At 37.2% G+C, this 15,982-nt stretch overlaps 1 protein-coding gene across 1 annotated transcript in view; it reads left to right on the forward strand.

Moving 5' to 3' along the window:
• Positions 1 to 15,982, forward strand: part of COL25A1 (collagen type XXV alpha 1 chain) — a 510,463-nt gene that overhangs the window by 333,152 nt on the left and 161,329 nt on the right. Inside the window, exons 6-7 of the mRNA XM_064384022.1 lie at positions 3,642 to 3,668; positions 3,812 to 3,838. Coding sequence (XP_064240092.1) covers positions 3,642 to 3,668; positions 3,812 to 3,838 — 54 coding nt within the window. The remainder of the gene's footprint in view (positions 1 to 3,641; positions 3,669 to 3,811; positions 3,839 to 15,982) is intronic.

Below are 15,982 nucleotides of genomic sequence, written 5' to 3' on the forward strand. Positions count from 1 at the left end.
GCTTTGCTTCTGTCCTAAGCTGGCAGGTGCCAGGACGCCATGCTGTCTGCTCAGAAACACTCTCTTTTGAGGCAGCAATATTTATTGCTCAATTGTGAATTCAAATTTTCATGTGTTCATGAGTTAAGCATCCTTGCTCAGGGCAAGCTGGCTAAAGAGTTCTAGTTGACACATGTGGATTTGGCATGAGTAATTGGACTTTGAGGAAAAGCATTGTCTCTGTTTCTCATTGTCAAATAACTTCACAAAAACTTTGTCCTTAAAGATGCTGTATAACCTAACAGGGTGCCTTTAGAGGACTGGTACTATGAGCCATGTGGCCTCTGAAATCTCACTGGCAAAAGCAAACAAAAGTTTAAAGAGAACGTGGAAAGGAGGTGGATATGGAGGCTGGGGCAGCATCCATAGTAACAGTTGATCTTGATGTAGCTGGATTTTCTAGAGGTCATTGTTTCTTAATGCTAGTATGTGGAAACTGTTTGCCTTCAGCACTAGGCTATTTAGCTTCTTAGGTACAGGGACCATGTCTTTCTAAATCAGCCTTTCTCACCATATATGTCCTACCAGTGCTTACAATGTTGCCACGCTGTATACACATTCAAAAAATGAGTGTAAAAATCAAAATAAAGTTAACTAACATGGTACTTAAATCAAGACTAGAACCTCAGTTGTATTTTTAAAATTGGGTGACAGATATCCTCTCATTATTCTTTACTTTGGCTTTCATCTGCCCCACCACAAATAAAAGCCTACTTGTATAACCTTAGCAAGCATTTTGCATGTGTTAAAAATAATTGAATAAAGTCCTTAAACTTAATTTTCTGTATTGTACTCACTAATCATTACTTGATTCACTGAAAACAACAAAAACGTTAAACATTTATTGAAAACAAAAATAATTTTTTCTCTTCTTTTAAATGACAAAATGATTTGTGGGGTAAGAAATTAAAAGGTTTTATAAAGCTGATTCCATCATCTTGGTCCCCCCCACCGCCCCTACTCCTCCTCAATTCCTCTTTCTCTCATTTTGAACTTGAGATGTTGGGACCAGTGTCTGTGACACTGTGGAAATGTCGTGGGGAAGCATTTTTGATGGCCCTTGTTGAAGGCAGGCGCCAGATAGGTATCCCTCTTTCTGAGAATCTAGTTCCAGAGCTGTATTCCAATACTTTGTGTCAAAACCTCTACATTTAAAGTCACACATACTGGGTTGAAGTCCTGGCTAACTCACAAGAAGCCTAATACTGATAATCTTTGAGTTTCATTTTTGGCATCTATGAAAGGATTATCATAATACTTTCCTCATTGGATTGCAAAAAAGATTGAATGCAACAGGTGAAAAAGTTTTGTTGTTGATGGTAAAAGATACAAAGTATAGGGCATGATGTGGTTATTACTGATTTTATGATAATTTCACAGCTGTTACCCGAGGGCCACACCGAGAATGGGAATCTGGTGCAGTTCTCTGTAGCTGGTACTTAGCAGAAGGAAATGTTTTGGAAGGTGGAACACTGGTACATTCCCACCTGCAGTGACATAGCAGTCTCCACTGACACCTAGGATGGGGTGCTGTGCAAGGACCTGGGCCTGTTTCCTGTCTAGCCTTGTCCTTGTTCCCCAGCCCTGCTGAAAATGGAGATCAGAGATAGAAAGTGACTAAAATGCTCCAACTCCTCAAGTGGGCTCATGACTTTATCTTTAAGAGCTAGAAAAGATAACATAATCAGTGCCTCTAGAATTAGTATTTCCTGCTAGTATTTCTGTTTGAAGGTAAAGAAACTCTCAATGAGGCTCAGAAATAGACAGCTGCCCCCCAAAATAGAAAGTCCTATAAAGAGCCACATATATAGGGTCACTTAACTTATGACAAAGGTAATAATGTATATAATGGGGAAAAGATACATTTTCAAGAAATGTTGTTTGGTTAATTTGATATCCACATTTTTAAAAAGCATCTTAACTTTTACCTCACATCATTTACAAAATCATTTCTTAATATTTGCAATTTAAATATGAAAGATAAAATAATAAAGCTTTTAGCTTTTAAAATAAACCTAGAAAGCCCTTTTTATGACATTGAAGTAGGCAGAGATTTCTTAAGTGGAATATAAAAAGGGACAACTATAAAGAATAAAAAGTGTTAAATTGAGGTTTCTTAAAATTAAGAACTCAGAGGTATTCATCAAAAACACCTCTAAGAGAGTGTAAAGGCAGTAAACAAAGTGGGAAAATATATTTACAGTAAATATATCTGACAAAAGACTCACTCAAAAATATATAAATAACTCTACATCTACCTATATACATATGTACAATGTATAATATACAATAGATAAAGAACTCTAGCAAATCAACAGGACAATTCAGTAAGCCAAGGGCAAAAGGTATAAAGAGACACTTTATGAAAAAGGATGCAAAAGGACCAATACATGTATTAAAAGGGGGTTCAATTTACTAATCACTGGGGAAATGCGTATTAAAACATGATGTGAAATTACCACATCTCTACGAGAATGCCTAAAATTAGAAAGATAGAAAATATCAAATATTGGTGATATGGGGCAACTTAATTCCATACATCACTGATGTGGCTTAAATTGTAAGAATCGCTTTGAAAAACCATTTGGCAGCATCTACTAAAACTGAGCATATGTATAATCTATAACCTAACAGTTCCTTTTCTGGATGTACATGCAACAGAAATGCATGTAATTTTTCACAAAGGACATACATGAAGTACTATGTTCATAGCACTTTTTTTTTGAGAGTCTTGCTCTGTTGCCCAGGCTGTAGTGTAGTGGCGTAATCTCAGCTCACTGCAACCTCTGCCTCCCAGGTTCAAGTGATTCTCCTGTCTCAGCCTCTCAAGTAGCTGGGATCACAGGCGTCCACCACCACACCCAGCTAATTTTTGTATTTTTAGTAGAGATGGGGTTTCACTGTGTGGGCCAGGCTGATGTTGAACTCCTGACCTTAGGTGATCCACCCACCTTGGCCTCCCAAAGTGCTGGGATTACAGGCGTGAGCCACTGTGCCTGGCCATAGCAGTATTTTTATAATAGCCAAGACCTAGAAACTCCTGGAAACAAATGGCTGCCAACAGTAGAATGAATAAATAAATGATGATATATTCATACAACGGAGTTTTATAAAGCAGTAAGAGCAATCTACAACTACACCCAAAATTATGGATGAATTTCACACTAATTAAGCAAAAGAGGCCAGACTCTATGAGTTTATGTCCATAAAGTACAAAAACAGTCAAGCTAATCTATGTTGTCAGAGGTCAGAATAGAAGTTACTGTTGGTAGAGGGTAGTGACAAGGAAATATCCCAACAGGAGCTTCTAACTTGCGGGTAATGTTCGGTTTCTTTAACTGGGTTCTACTTGCATACATATGTTGAATTTGTGAAAATTTATTTAGCATATTATGTACTTATGATATATGCAGGTATATATGCACAAACATGGTTATATGTTTCACATTCTAATATGGTTATAGTTTAGAAACTAAAATTTCTTGAGAAACCTCATTGGCGGCTATCTATATATTCTTTGAATGAATCTTTCCATTAATGTGGCTGATCTATTCAGTTTACAATATCTTTTTTTTAATTAAATTTTTTTCTCTTTTTTTCAGGGCCCTCCTGGTCCTAAAGGTGACAAGGTAAGAAAATGAATAGCAGAAATAAATAAAGTTAGTGGAGATCCATATTGGCATGAGCTATACTGTGTTACATTTGGATCTTTTTAAGGAGCCTTATGTATACATTTTAGCTAAAATTGTCATCTCACCGTTCTATTCTACAGGGAGAACAAGGTGATCAGGGACCTCGGGTAAGTCGTGCTCTGCCTATCCTGGGCAGAAAGTTAGTTTCTAAATCCGAGTTTATTGAATGAAAGTAGCCCAGCTTCATAACTGCCTTTGTTCCACATGATTCAGTAATGGCTGGCAAAAATACCATACCTCTTGTAAGTGAAAACACCTAATTAACTAATTGCATGTATTCTGTTGCAGTATCTTTACTTGATGCCTATAAAGAGAAAATTCTACCATAATTAGACATACTGAGTAAGGGTCAGAATCACTTCCAATTATCAACAGCAGCCACCTTTCCAGTGACTATTGGGTCCTTCAGATTTGCATGAATTGTTTCACAATATAGAGGCCATATGGATTTCTATTGAATTTGGCCTTTTGCTACAGTTAAACTTTACGTGCTCTTTCATAAATATGTTTTTTATAGATAAAATTATCATTGCATTTTACATATATGTTCTTTGGCCTAAGTTTGAATAATACTTATTTGAATTTCTAGTTTTTATAGATTTTTAAGCAGATAAAAGGTGTAATACAATTTCACATTTCAGGGTGGAGGGAGCATTCTTTTAAGTTTCTCAGATGTGGCCCTTGTAACCATTATAACACAATGGTGAATGCTTTCTTGTTACCTTGGTAGTGCCAAGTCCTCTACTTCACATCTGTGCCTTATTACCCAAATGTTCAGACATACTGTTTCAATGATGTAGTGGCTCCATTCAACATACCTCTCAATTTTCTCATGTCACTATGCACAAAGCAAGTATTTGGTTGAATAGAGTAATTTTTTACAGTGTAAAGACTAATTTAAAACTTTCAGGTTGAAAACAGAAACTATGTAGGTCTTTCTGTGAAACTCACTGTGCTTAGTTACTAAATTCATTTATACTGCATAGAGACATTTTTGCAAAAGATGCAGTTGATGCAAACTTGAAAGGTTTGTAGTCATATTATCTCCTCATGTTTCTTAGAGAAAAGTTATGCTATGATTTCTTATACTTTCCCTTTTGTTCTTCAGCCACTTCTTCATATGGAAATACTGATTATGCTTCACAGCATTTTGTTTCTCATGGCAGTTACTCTGGCTGATGACTAGCTTCAAGCCAAAAGCTCATTTTAGGAGATTAAACATGACATTATCTACTGTCATGGATGTGAATAGAATAAGACTCTCATAACCTTAAGTGATTAGGATACAGCCATTTGCTCTATACGTGGTGATTATTTCACATGACATGTCTCCTCATATCGAGTATCATTTCTTTCTACACGCAATATCAAAATCACTCAATTTACCCTTTCCAGGTAAGAGGGAAACTGTTTCCATTCTGAGAAATCTTCTTTTGGCAAAGGAAGTAAAGGGTGGTTCACAGCTTATCTGTCATCAGTATGCATGCAGTCCTCATTTTCAAAAAGGTGTGTTGGCTTTCATCATTACAAAGAGTGATGATTGATTATAAAGCTAGGCCAAATTTTCAAGATGAAACCTGAAACCATCTGAAATTCACCTGGTTTCATGTTGCATTACAAACTAAGACTTGGACTAGTTTCCTTGAAAGTTTGGCCAAAGTTCATGAACTACTTTGACAAACCCAGACTGCCTTTCATACAGATTTCAGCCAGTTTTCACACTGAATGGGGCCAAGTTTCACTCAGTTCAGAGCCCATTTAGCATTTCAGGTGGAAAGTGGCAAAAACTGATCTCATTTTTCTCTGTATTTTGCTTTGTATTGAAGGAATTTGGATTGAATTCCTAATGAAGGATGAATCTTCATGGGTATGAATCTAAATGTCCTGGAAGGTATAGGTGAAAGAATGAGAACCCACTGACTTGCCTGTCTTGGCTCGGATTTCAAGCAGGTCTCACTCAGTGCTCTTAGAATTTTATAAATATTACCATCGAGTAACATGGTATTAGCTACAAATTAGGAACTTCATCATATCAAGATCGTAAGATGAAGGTTCTATATTTCAAAAAAAAATCAAAAGTAAGAACTGGAAACATCTCCAATTTTAATGAAAATTAATTTTACCCACATTCTCTATTTAGGCACAGTGTTTTAGCCGATGATGACCAAAGGCTCTTTTTTTAAACGTAGATTTTTGTATTTGAATACCCTGTCCATTTTCATCCTATTGCAGATTTGAAATTATGCTTTTTTTTTTACCATGTTTCCAATAGTTTATTTCTTTCCATGATTAACAATATGAACTCCAAACCCCATCATGTCAGCTCTTAGTTACGTGAATTTCCGTTATGAGACCTATACCATTTCCTTGAATATTTAGAAGTTTTATCTCTTTGACTCCCCAAGTGTCCAGTGGGAATACATTAAGCCATAAGAGGTAAATCAAAGCAGGAAAAACTTGAAGATCGTACAGAAATTAAGAATGTGAGACTATTTTTAAGTACTTGGACATATATTCAGCAGTATATATTGAGCAGCTACCATCTTTAAGATACTGTGCTTAACCCTATAAACACAATAAATGTGTCCACTTATTTCTCTCTTCTCCTAATCACCAGATTCAACCTACTTTCACGTTCTTGATTACTCCAGTGGTTTTCCAATTAATCTTTGTATTTCCACTCTTAACCCTGTATAACCCTACACAGCAGGCAGAGAGATCACTTTACATTGTAAACTAGATCATGTTACTTCTGTGTAAAACATTAGAATGAAATCCAACCTACTGTGCTTAGCTCTTGCCCATCCCTACCAGCTCATCTCACACTAGTCTCCTCTCCACCCGCGACACTCTGGCCACACTGTCCTCCATGTGATCTTCAGACACACCACACTTTCACCCAACTCAATAACTTCTCATTTGCCCTCTGCTGGTCTTCTTGTTATTGGATTCTTCTTATCATTGAGATTTCATCCAAATATCACCTTCTCTGAGAGAACTTCTCTAACTACTCAATCTAAACCAGAGATTATTCTATCTTGTCCATGTATTTACTTGCTCATTATCTGTAAAATATGTCCCTTCCTCCTTATAGCCTATATTCCGTGAAAGCAAGGTTCTGCTCTGTCTTGTTAATACCACCTTCACATGGAATAGTGAAGATTCAATAAATATTTGTTGAATGTATGATAAAATATTATTATATCGTTATGGCTTTCAAGAAGCTGATAATTTCATGAGTACTGGAATAAGAAAACTGTGTGGTTATATGTTATCTGCCTCAAATAGATATACCAAGAGGTGCTAGAAAAGTGAAATTCTTTCATCTTAAACGAGCACTGGCAACTGTGGAAGAGGTGACACTTGAGCTAGGACTTGATAAATGGGTAATCTTTAGAGGATATGGTGAAGAGCAAGACATTACACATTCCAGGAAGAGGAAATAGTATAAACAATATTATCCAAGTAGACAATGGCAGGATTTAGTTAAGAAACAATAATATTCCATTTGTGATTAAAGAAAATGTGATATATACAATGCATTACTATTTAGCCTTAAAAAGAAGGGAACCTTGTCATTTGCAGCAACCTGGATGAACCTGAAGGGCATTATGTTAAGTCAAATAAGGCAGGCACAGAAAGATAAATAACGGTATGATCTCACATGTGGAATTTTTGAAAGTTGAATACATAGGAGGAGAGCATTGAGTGGTGGTGACCCAGGGCTGGTGGGGAAGGGTTTTGGGAGATGTTAGTCAAAGGATACAAACTTTCAGTTAGATAAGAGGAATAAGTTCAAGAGGTCTGCTGTACAGCATGGTGACCACGGTTAATAACAATATATTGTATTCTTGAAAATTGCTGAGAGTACATTGTGTTCTCACCAAAAAAGATAAGAATGTGAGGTAATACAAATGTTAATTAGCTTGATATAGCCATTCCATGATGTATATATATTTCAAAACAACATATATATATATATATATATATATATATATATATATATATATATATAAAAAACATGTATAATTTGTATTCGTCAATTAAAAGTAAGTTTTAAGGCTGGGTGCGGTGGCTCATGTCTATAATCCCAGCACTTTGGAAGGCTGAGGCAGGCAGATCATCAGGTCAGGAGATCGAGACCATCTGGCCATGGTTAAACCCCATCTCTACTAAAAAGTCAAAAAATTAGCTGGGTGTAGTAGCACGCACCTGTAGTCCCAGCTACTCAGGAGACTGAGACAGCAGAATCACTTGTATCTGGGAGACGGAGGTTGCATTGAGCTGACATCCTGCCACTGCACTCCAGCCTAGCGAGAGAGCAAGACTCCATCTCAAAAAAAGAGTAAGTTTTAAAAAAGACCCTCAAAAATAATATTTCATTTGCCAATAAATAGGTTAAGTAAAACATTGTGTCATATAGACTGAAAATTTTGGATTGAAGTTATATTAGGGAGCATTTTGAATGTCTAGTGTGGTAGGCATTAGAGAGCCATTGAGAAGTTTGAGTAATCTCTGCTTATCTTATTTTGAGACTATCTGTACTTTTTACCAAATGTTCTTTATAAAAATATTTTTGAGGCTGGACATGGTGGCTCACAGCTGTAATCCTAGCGCTTTGGGAGGCTGAGGTGGGTGGATCACCTGAGGTTAGGAGTTCGAGACCAACCTGGCCAACATGGCGAAACCCTGTCTCCACTAAAAATACAAAGATTAGCCAGGTGTGATGGATGCCTGTAATCCCAGCTACTCGGGAGGCTGAGACAGGAGAATCACTTGAACCTGGGAGGCAAAGGTTGCGGTGATCTGAGATCGCACCATTGCATTCCAGGCTGGGCGACAAGACAGAGTGAGACTCAGGCTCAAAAAAAAATACATATATTTTTTTGTATTTATATATATACATATATATTATATTTATACATATATATACATATATATATGTGTATTTGGTGGTAGTATCCACTATAGAATAGAATTGGAAGAGACTGAAAGCAGGGTGACCAAATAGATCAGGAGACTATGTCACTAACTTAAGACAAGGTCATAAGAATCTAGGGTGTAAGGAAAATGTCCAGTCCTCAGTGGAGAGAGAAGCGGAAAGGATGAGCTGACTTAGCCTGAAACATCAGGTATCACTGGAGACAAGGAGACATACTGAGTTGAAAGGTCAGAGTCAGAGTGAGAATTTCAGCAGGGGGTTAGGGAGAGGGGAGGGGTGGGGAGTGGTAAGTTGATGAACCAAGAAAGAGATTCCAAAGGGGCCACCAAAATATGGAGAAAAGCTCCAATTTCACCATGAAAGCTAGGATATGAGTTTATTTTTCTCACATAAGAAGAAGTTTGGAGAAGGCAGTTGATAGTGTTATTTATATAACTCAGTTGTGTTACTACTGATTCAATGATGTGTTACTAAGTCTGTGAATCTCTTAGCCTTTGTCTCATGATTGCAAGAAGGCTGCTTCAAGTTCAGCCATCGCATCTAGGTGTATATCAGCAGGAAGGATAGAGAGAGAAGGGTCTGACTCCAAAAGGCAAATTTTTCCCTATGAACTTCTTAGCAGACTTCTGGTCATGTCTCATTGGCTAGGTTGGGTCACATAGTCATCGAAAAGCTGAAAGGGACAAGGGGAATAGGGCTTAAAGGGAATTTAGGTTATCCAGCCAATGAGGTTTACCACAAGTGCCAAGCAAACACCTGAATTGACAAAGAGGGAAATCAGGGCTGACACTGATAGGGGAGCATTTGGTGAGAGAGAAGTCTTGAGGCAGAGGCTGAAAGATGGATTCTGTCTCTCTTGAACTTACATTGAGGACCTGAGACCCTGGGTAGAGTTGTAGTGGGTGGAGTTGTAGTTAGGTTAAGTTTTTTTAAAAAGCAGTCAGGAAGTGAAATGGAAAGATGCTCAGGTGAAAATTTAACACAAGCCTTGAAGCTAATTGGATGTAGGGGATGAAATTGAATAAGAAGATAGAGATGGGGCTAAAGTTTCTGGGTTGATGCTTGATAAAATAGGTCAGAAGAAAGTTGGAAGGATAAGTGAAAAGATGGATTTTAATTATGTTGAATTTGGGAGATATTTCATTGGAATCGTATAACAAACAGAAACGTGAGACTAGAATACTGAGGCAGTCCCATAACTGGAGGTAACTGTTACATAGCTGACCTATCACAGAGGGAGAATTGAAATCCTAGAATTAGAAAAATGGTGGGCAAAAGAGTAAGAAGAGTACTGACTGCCCTAGAATACAGCCTTTAAAAATACCCACATTTAAGGAATGGGATGAGGAAGGAAGGAGTGTCAGCAAAAGGGAGAACATTTGAAAATTAGAAGCATTTAAAGGTTAGATGTGTGAACACTACAGACAAAACTATTAAAAAAAAAAAAAAAAGAGTGGCCAATTTAATGTTCTCAATAAAAAGGGAGCCTCAGGGATGAGGTCTTTAAAAAGCTTTTGGATTTGCTGTTTGGAGTCATGGGCTATTAAAGGAATACATTTTGTTAAGTAGTGAGAGTGGAAGTCAGATTGCGAGAAGTTAAAAGGTAAATGGCAGGGAAGTTGACCGTCTTTGAATACAGTTGGTGGCGTATGATTTAATGCAGGAGAAAGTGGGCTAACTTTTCAGCATTAACTTTCTTTCAGTATACATTGAATTAATTTCAAGCCTACAGTTTTAGGTATAATATAACAACCACAAATGTCATTTGGCTTTATTCTACGAGGCACTGAGTGTTAGATTTCCACAAATGAATGCATCCTGCCTAAGAATTGCACTTCCTGCCTTGATTCTTGGGGAGATGTCATTGCAGATTTGCCACTAATCTCAAATTAATTTTTCCAAATACTGCATTTCATTAGGCCTTTAGGCTTAGGGTCGGGATAGTACTTTATCTATACTGTCAGTCACCACGGATAGATAAATTAATAAATAATTGATTCTCTTTATTTCATCCTCATAGCTTTGTCTTGCAAAGTTTTGAGGCTATGACTTTACCTTGTATTTAAGGAGAGATTGCACGACCTGCTGTACGGAAGTTGTCAGGGATTCCTAGGTTGAATAAGAAAGCTGGACTAGGAAAGACCTCACATAATAATTAAAATTGCTGATAGCTTAGTCGTACAACATGCTGGATACTTTTCTAGGTATGTTGCACACATCATCTCTAAGCCTTGCTATAGTCCAGAGAGCTAGATTATCAGGTAGGAAAAATAGGAAAAGTGTATGCAGTTGAGTAAAATGATTATCGATGTGGGCCCAAGTCAGGCTGGACAGGGATCAAATTCTAACTCTACCAGTATCTCTGTAATTATGATCAGGATTAATAAAGTAATATATAAAAATCTGTAATAAGCTCTCAACAAACCATACCTGATTATTCTTCTGGTATTTTGTACGAGGAATATGGGGTAAAGTAACTTGCCCAAGTTGACACAATTTGTAAGTGGTAGAAATGGGATTCAAACCTGACTTTCTCAGCTTCTAGTTAGTGCTGTTTTCAGTGAGCAAGGCTGCTTCCTTATCAATCAGGTAGTTGTTATAAATCATCAACATTAACGTGAAATGATGGGTGTGACAGAAATATCTGTGTTTGAAATAATAACAATAAGGATAAATACTTTCATTAGTTCCTAAAATATGCCATTCACTCTATGATGTCACACTTTATTTCAACAACCCTATGAAATACTTACTTTTATTATTCTCATTTAATGGATGAGAAAACCAAGACTTAGAAAATTTAAATATTTTGTCCAAAATAATCAGTCAGTGGCAGAACCAGAATTTGAACCTAGGTATTTACAGATTACATTTTCCATATATTCTATCATTTATCCTCTAAAGTAATTCTGAAAGTAGGTAGAACACGTATTAATATGACCTTTCTCTCTCTTTCCCTTCCCTTCCTCCCTCCCTCCCTTCTTTCCTTCCCTTTTTTCTTTTCTTTTCTTTCTCTTTTCTCTCTTCTTTTCATTTTTTTCTTTCTTTTGTTTTGAGACAGGGTTTCACTCTGTTGCCCAGGCTGGAATGCATTGGCACAATCATGGCTCATTGCAGCCTCAACCTCCCAAGGCTCAGGTGATCCCTGCCTCAGTGCCCCAAATAGCTGTGACTACAGGTGCACACTACCATGCCCAGCTATATTTGTATTTTTAGTAGAGACAAGGTTTTATCATGTTTCCCAGGCTGGTTGTGAGCTCCTGGACTCAAGTGATCTGCCTACCTCAGCCACCCTAAGTGCTGGTATTACAGGTGTGAGCCACTGCACACAGCCAACCTTTTTTTTTTTTTTTTTCTGATGAGGATTGAGTGACTTTTTCAAGTTCTTTCACATACATTTACCAAAAGACAGTGTTTGGACTCACACCAATTTCAAATACTGCTCTCTTTCCACAATATCAAGCTGCCTCCAGATGGCTGTTAGGAACCCTTTCAACTTGAAAATCCCACGCCTCTATGAATAATATTGAAAAAGCTGGGGAACACAAACACAAATAGGTGGATTTTTTTTCTTTGCAATTATGATAGACTCCGTTTATACAATCCATGCACTGTTGACCCAACAGAAAACAAATGAACCAATGCCACATAGTAATACCCCCCAAAAAATGAGTGAATGCATGATTGCCACATAGTAATACCCTAGAACCTGTATGTCACTGGGTAATACCTTAGAACTCACTATATGGAGCAAAGAGAGGCAGGGCAATGTCAGCTACCCTCCAAGGGTTGTAAGAACACCAAATTACCTTGTTATAATACAGGTTTTACTTCTCAACTCAATAGCACCTATTTGAAATTGTATATATTATCACACCAGTCTTAAAAAAAAGTTTTTTTAAAGAAAATTGCATTTCAAGATCCTGCTTATAGTGGCTGTTAGTAATTGTTTCTTCGGGATAACCAGATGGATGAAGTTTGTTTTCTGCTCTTTATAATGCTGTGTTTGTATAACCTAAATGCTATTTTGTTGATTCCACTTTTTTTTTTTTTTTTTTTTTTAGGAAGAAAGAAAGAGAGAAAATGGGGAGGTGGAAAAAGGAAGAGAAAGAGAGAGAGAGAATGGGGAGGAGGAAAAAGGAAAAGAAAGAGGGAGAGAGAATGGGAGTATTGCTTTCTTGCCCAGGCTAGAACGCAATTTAGTAATGGTTATTAAAAACCTCTTTTATAATGATAATTATACTTAATGATGTAATCAGGAAGGAATAAGGGAAGAAGATAACAAACAAACAGCCAACCAATATTTCATTTAAACCTATGAAATGCTATGCGATTACTCAGGAGTGATTTACTTCCAATTATATAGTCACTTTTCTAATAGGTGTGAGGTGGTAATGTATGTTTTGTGTATTTGAAGTGGAGAGTTCTATAAATGTTTATTAAGTTTACTTGTTCCGGGTCTGAGTTCAAGTCCTGGATGTCCTTGTTAAGTTTCTATCTCGTTGATCTATAGAATCGTTAGCTCTTCTTGTTACATTGATCCTTTTACCATTATGTAATATCCTTCTTTGCCTCTTTTGATCTTTGTTGCTTTAAAGTCTACTTTATCAGAGGCGAGAATTGCATCTCCTGCTTTTTGTTTATTAGTTTATTTTTACTCTCTGTTTGGTTGGTAAATCTTCCTCCTTCTCTCTGAGTCTTTGTGTATTGTTGCACGTAAGATGGGTCTGGATGCAACATACTGATGGGTTTTGGCTTTTTATCCAATTAAAATATATACAAGTTTAATACTGGCGTTTGATGCTAGCTGGCTGTTTTGCCCATTAGTTGATGTAAATTTTTCATTATGTTAATGTTCTTTGCTTTTTGATATATTTTTGGAAAGGCTGATATTGGTTGTTCCTTTATATGTATAGTGCTTCTTTTAGAAGCTCTTGTAAAGCAGGCCTGGTGGTGGTGAAGTCTCTAAGTACTTGTTTGTTCTCAAAAGATTTAATTTTTCCTTCGCTCATAAAGCTTAGTTTGGCTGGATAGGAAATTCTGGGTTGAAAGTTCTTTTCTTTAAGGATGTTAAATATTGATCCCCACTCTTTTTTGGCTTGTAGGGTTTCTGCTGAGAGATCTGCTGTAAGTCTGATAGGTTTCCCTTTATGGGTAACCTGACCTTTCTCTCTGGCTGCCCTTAGTATTTTCTCCTTCATTTCAACCCTAATAAATCTGGCGATTATGTGCCTTGGGGTTGGTCTTCTTGAAGAATATCTTTGTGGTGTTCTCTGTATTACCTGGAGTTGAATATTACCCTTCCTTGCCAGGTTGGGAAAGTTTTCCTGAATGATATTCTGAAGAGTATTTTCCAACTTGGATTCATTCTCTTCATCACATTCAGGTACACCTATCAAACGTAGATTAGGTCTTTTCACATAGTCCCATATTTCCTGGAGACTTTGCTCGTTCCTTTTCATCCTTTTTTCTCCATTCTTGTCTTCTCGTTTCATTTCACTGAGCTGGTCCTCGACTTCTGATATCCTTTCTTCTGCTTGATCAATTTGACTCTTTAAACTTGTGCATGCTTCGCGAAGTTCTCGTGTTGTGTTTTTCAGCTCCATCAATTCACTTATATTCTTCTCTATCTTGTCCATTCTCGTTAACATTTCGTCAAATCTTTTTTCAAGGTTCTTAGTTTCTTTGCATTGGGTTAAAACAAGTTCTTTTAATTCACAGAAGTTTCTTATCACCCACGTTTTGGAGCCTGCTTCTGTTATTGGAACACACGTGTAATCTATTAAGCCTTGTTCCGTTACTGATGGGGAATTGCGATCCCCTGTAGAGGGAGAGGCATTCTGATTTTGAGTATTCTCTACCTTTTTACGCTGGTTTCTTCCCTTCATTATATATTTATCCGTCTGTCGTCTTTGTAATTGCCGACTTTCTAACTAGGTCTCTGACGTCCAACTTGTTGATTCCCAGCGCCGAAATCTGAGCAGTCCACTGTGCCGGCCAAAACAGCGGTGTTAAGATTGATGGTGCTTTTCTGTCCGGGAATCTCCGGACTCTGCACCTAGAGTTGGCGCGCTGAGGCACCAGCAAAACCGCTGCGCCGGCCACAAGAGTCGCCCTGGCGACCCGTGGGGTTCCTCCACTGGGAATCTCCTGGTCCGTGAGCAACAAATATTCGTCTGAAAGTGTGACGTCCTCTCGTTCTTTGCACTTTCACTGGGAGGTACGTGCCCGAGCTGCTAGTCATCGGCCATCTTGATTCCACTTTTATTCTAAGTCTCCCTTTGCAAAAAAATTGAACTTCACTTCTTTATCAGTAACGGAACCTCAGTGGCAACTGTAAAAGTCTCAAGACTTTTAATGCTTCTCCCGTTGTTATCTGCACCCACTACTGCTACCACTGTCTTTCTTCATCATTAAAGAGGGCTATTTGTTTGCCCAGTTTGTAAGGGCCTCTGCCCTCATCATGAACCAAAACCCTGGAATCACAGTGATACCCAGGGCTTTGATGATAATGGCTCGTATTTCTTTTCTCTATCTTAGTGACTTAAAAACATAGCCTTAAAAATAAGCAAAGCTGTTTTAGTGTTTAATAATGAGTTTTTAAAATGGAATACTATGTTTGTCTGAAATTGTGGCAAATTTATTAATCAAACAGGCAATAAAATGAAAAAACATCATAAAGTTATCTTTTGATTATATATTAATCTTCTAATCAGTTGGTTACTATCACCTTGCCAAATAACACAGAGCCCTGATAAATAAGAGATTTAGTGGTTATTGGTCTCAACATCATCAGGCAACAGCTGGTTTTAAATGAGTCCTAAGCTCTCGCAGTTTCAATAAGCCACCCAGGAGCTCTGCTTCACTATTTTCATAAAATTCCTTTCTCCTCCTAGTGTATTCGAGTAAATTTTCATAACAGCTGGGACTATGCAAAACTGATAGCATCTTAAAAACATCTTTGGCAAGACAGATTAGGTTCCAGAAAAGGAAAGCATTTAGAAGTTTATTTTATTATTTTAACCTTTGTTGACTTGAATGATTAAACAGATTTTTCGGCTCTGCTAAAACATTTAGGCCTGGATATTAATTTGATGTTCTTATTTATTTAACCCTTACCTTTCTCTGTAGCCTTAATGAATATACTACTCACTGGGTACTGAATATATTGCCTGAGAAAAGGGAATGGATATAACACAATGGAAAGAAATAAATTATGAGAAAATTATTTTAACACTTTGCAGATCCAGAAGCTGGCATGGAAACAGTAAGCTTATTATGATTTGCAAATGTTCTTGTTATATTTTCT

The sequence above is a fragment of the Aotus nancymaae genome, unplaced genomic scaffold, assembly GCF_030222135.1.
Source record: "Aotus nancymaae isolate 86718 unplaced genomic scaffold, 86718_ANA_hifiasm-v0.15.2.pri h1tg000033l, whole genome shotgun sequence".
NCBI classification, from domain to species: Eukaryota; Metazoa; Chordata; class Mammalia; order Primates; family Aotidae; genus Aotus; species Aotus nancymaae.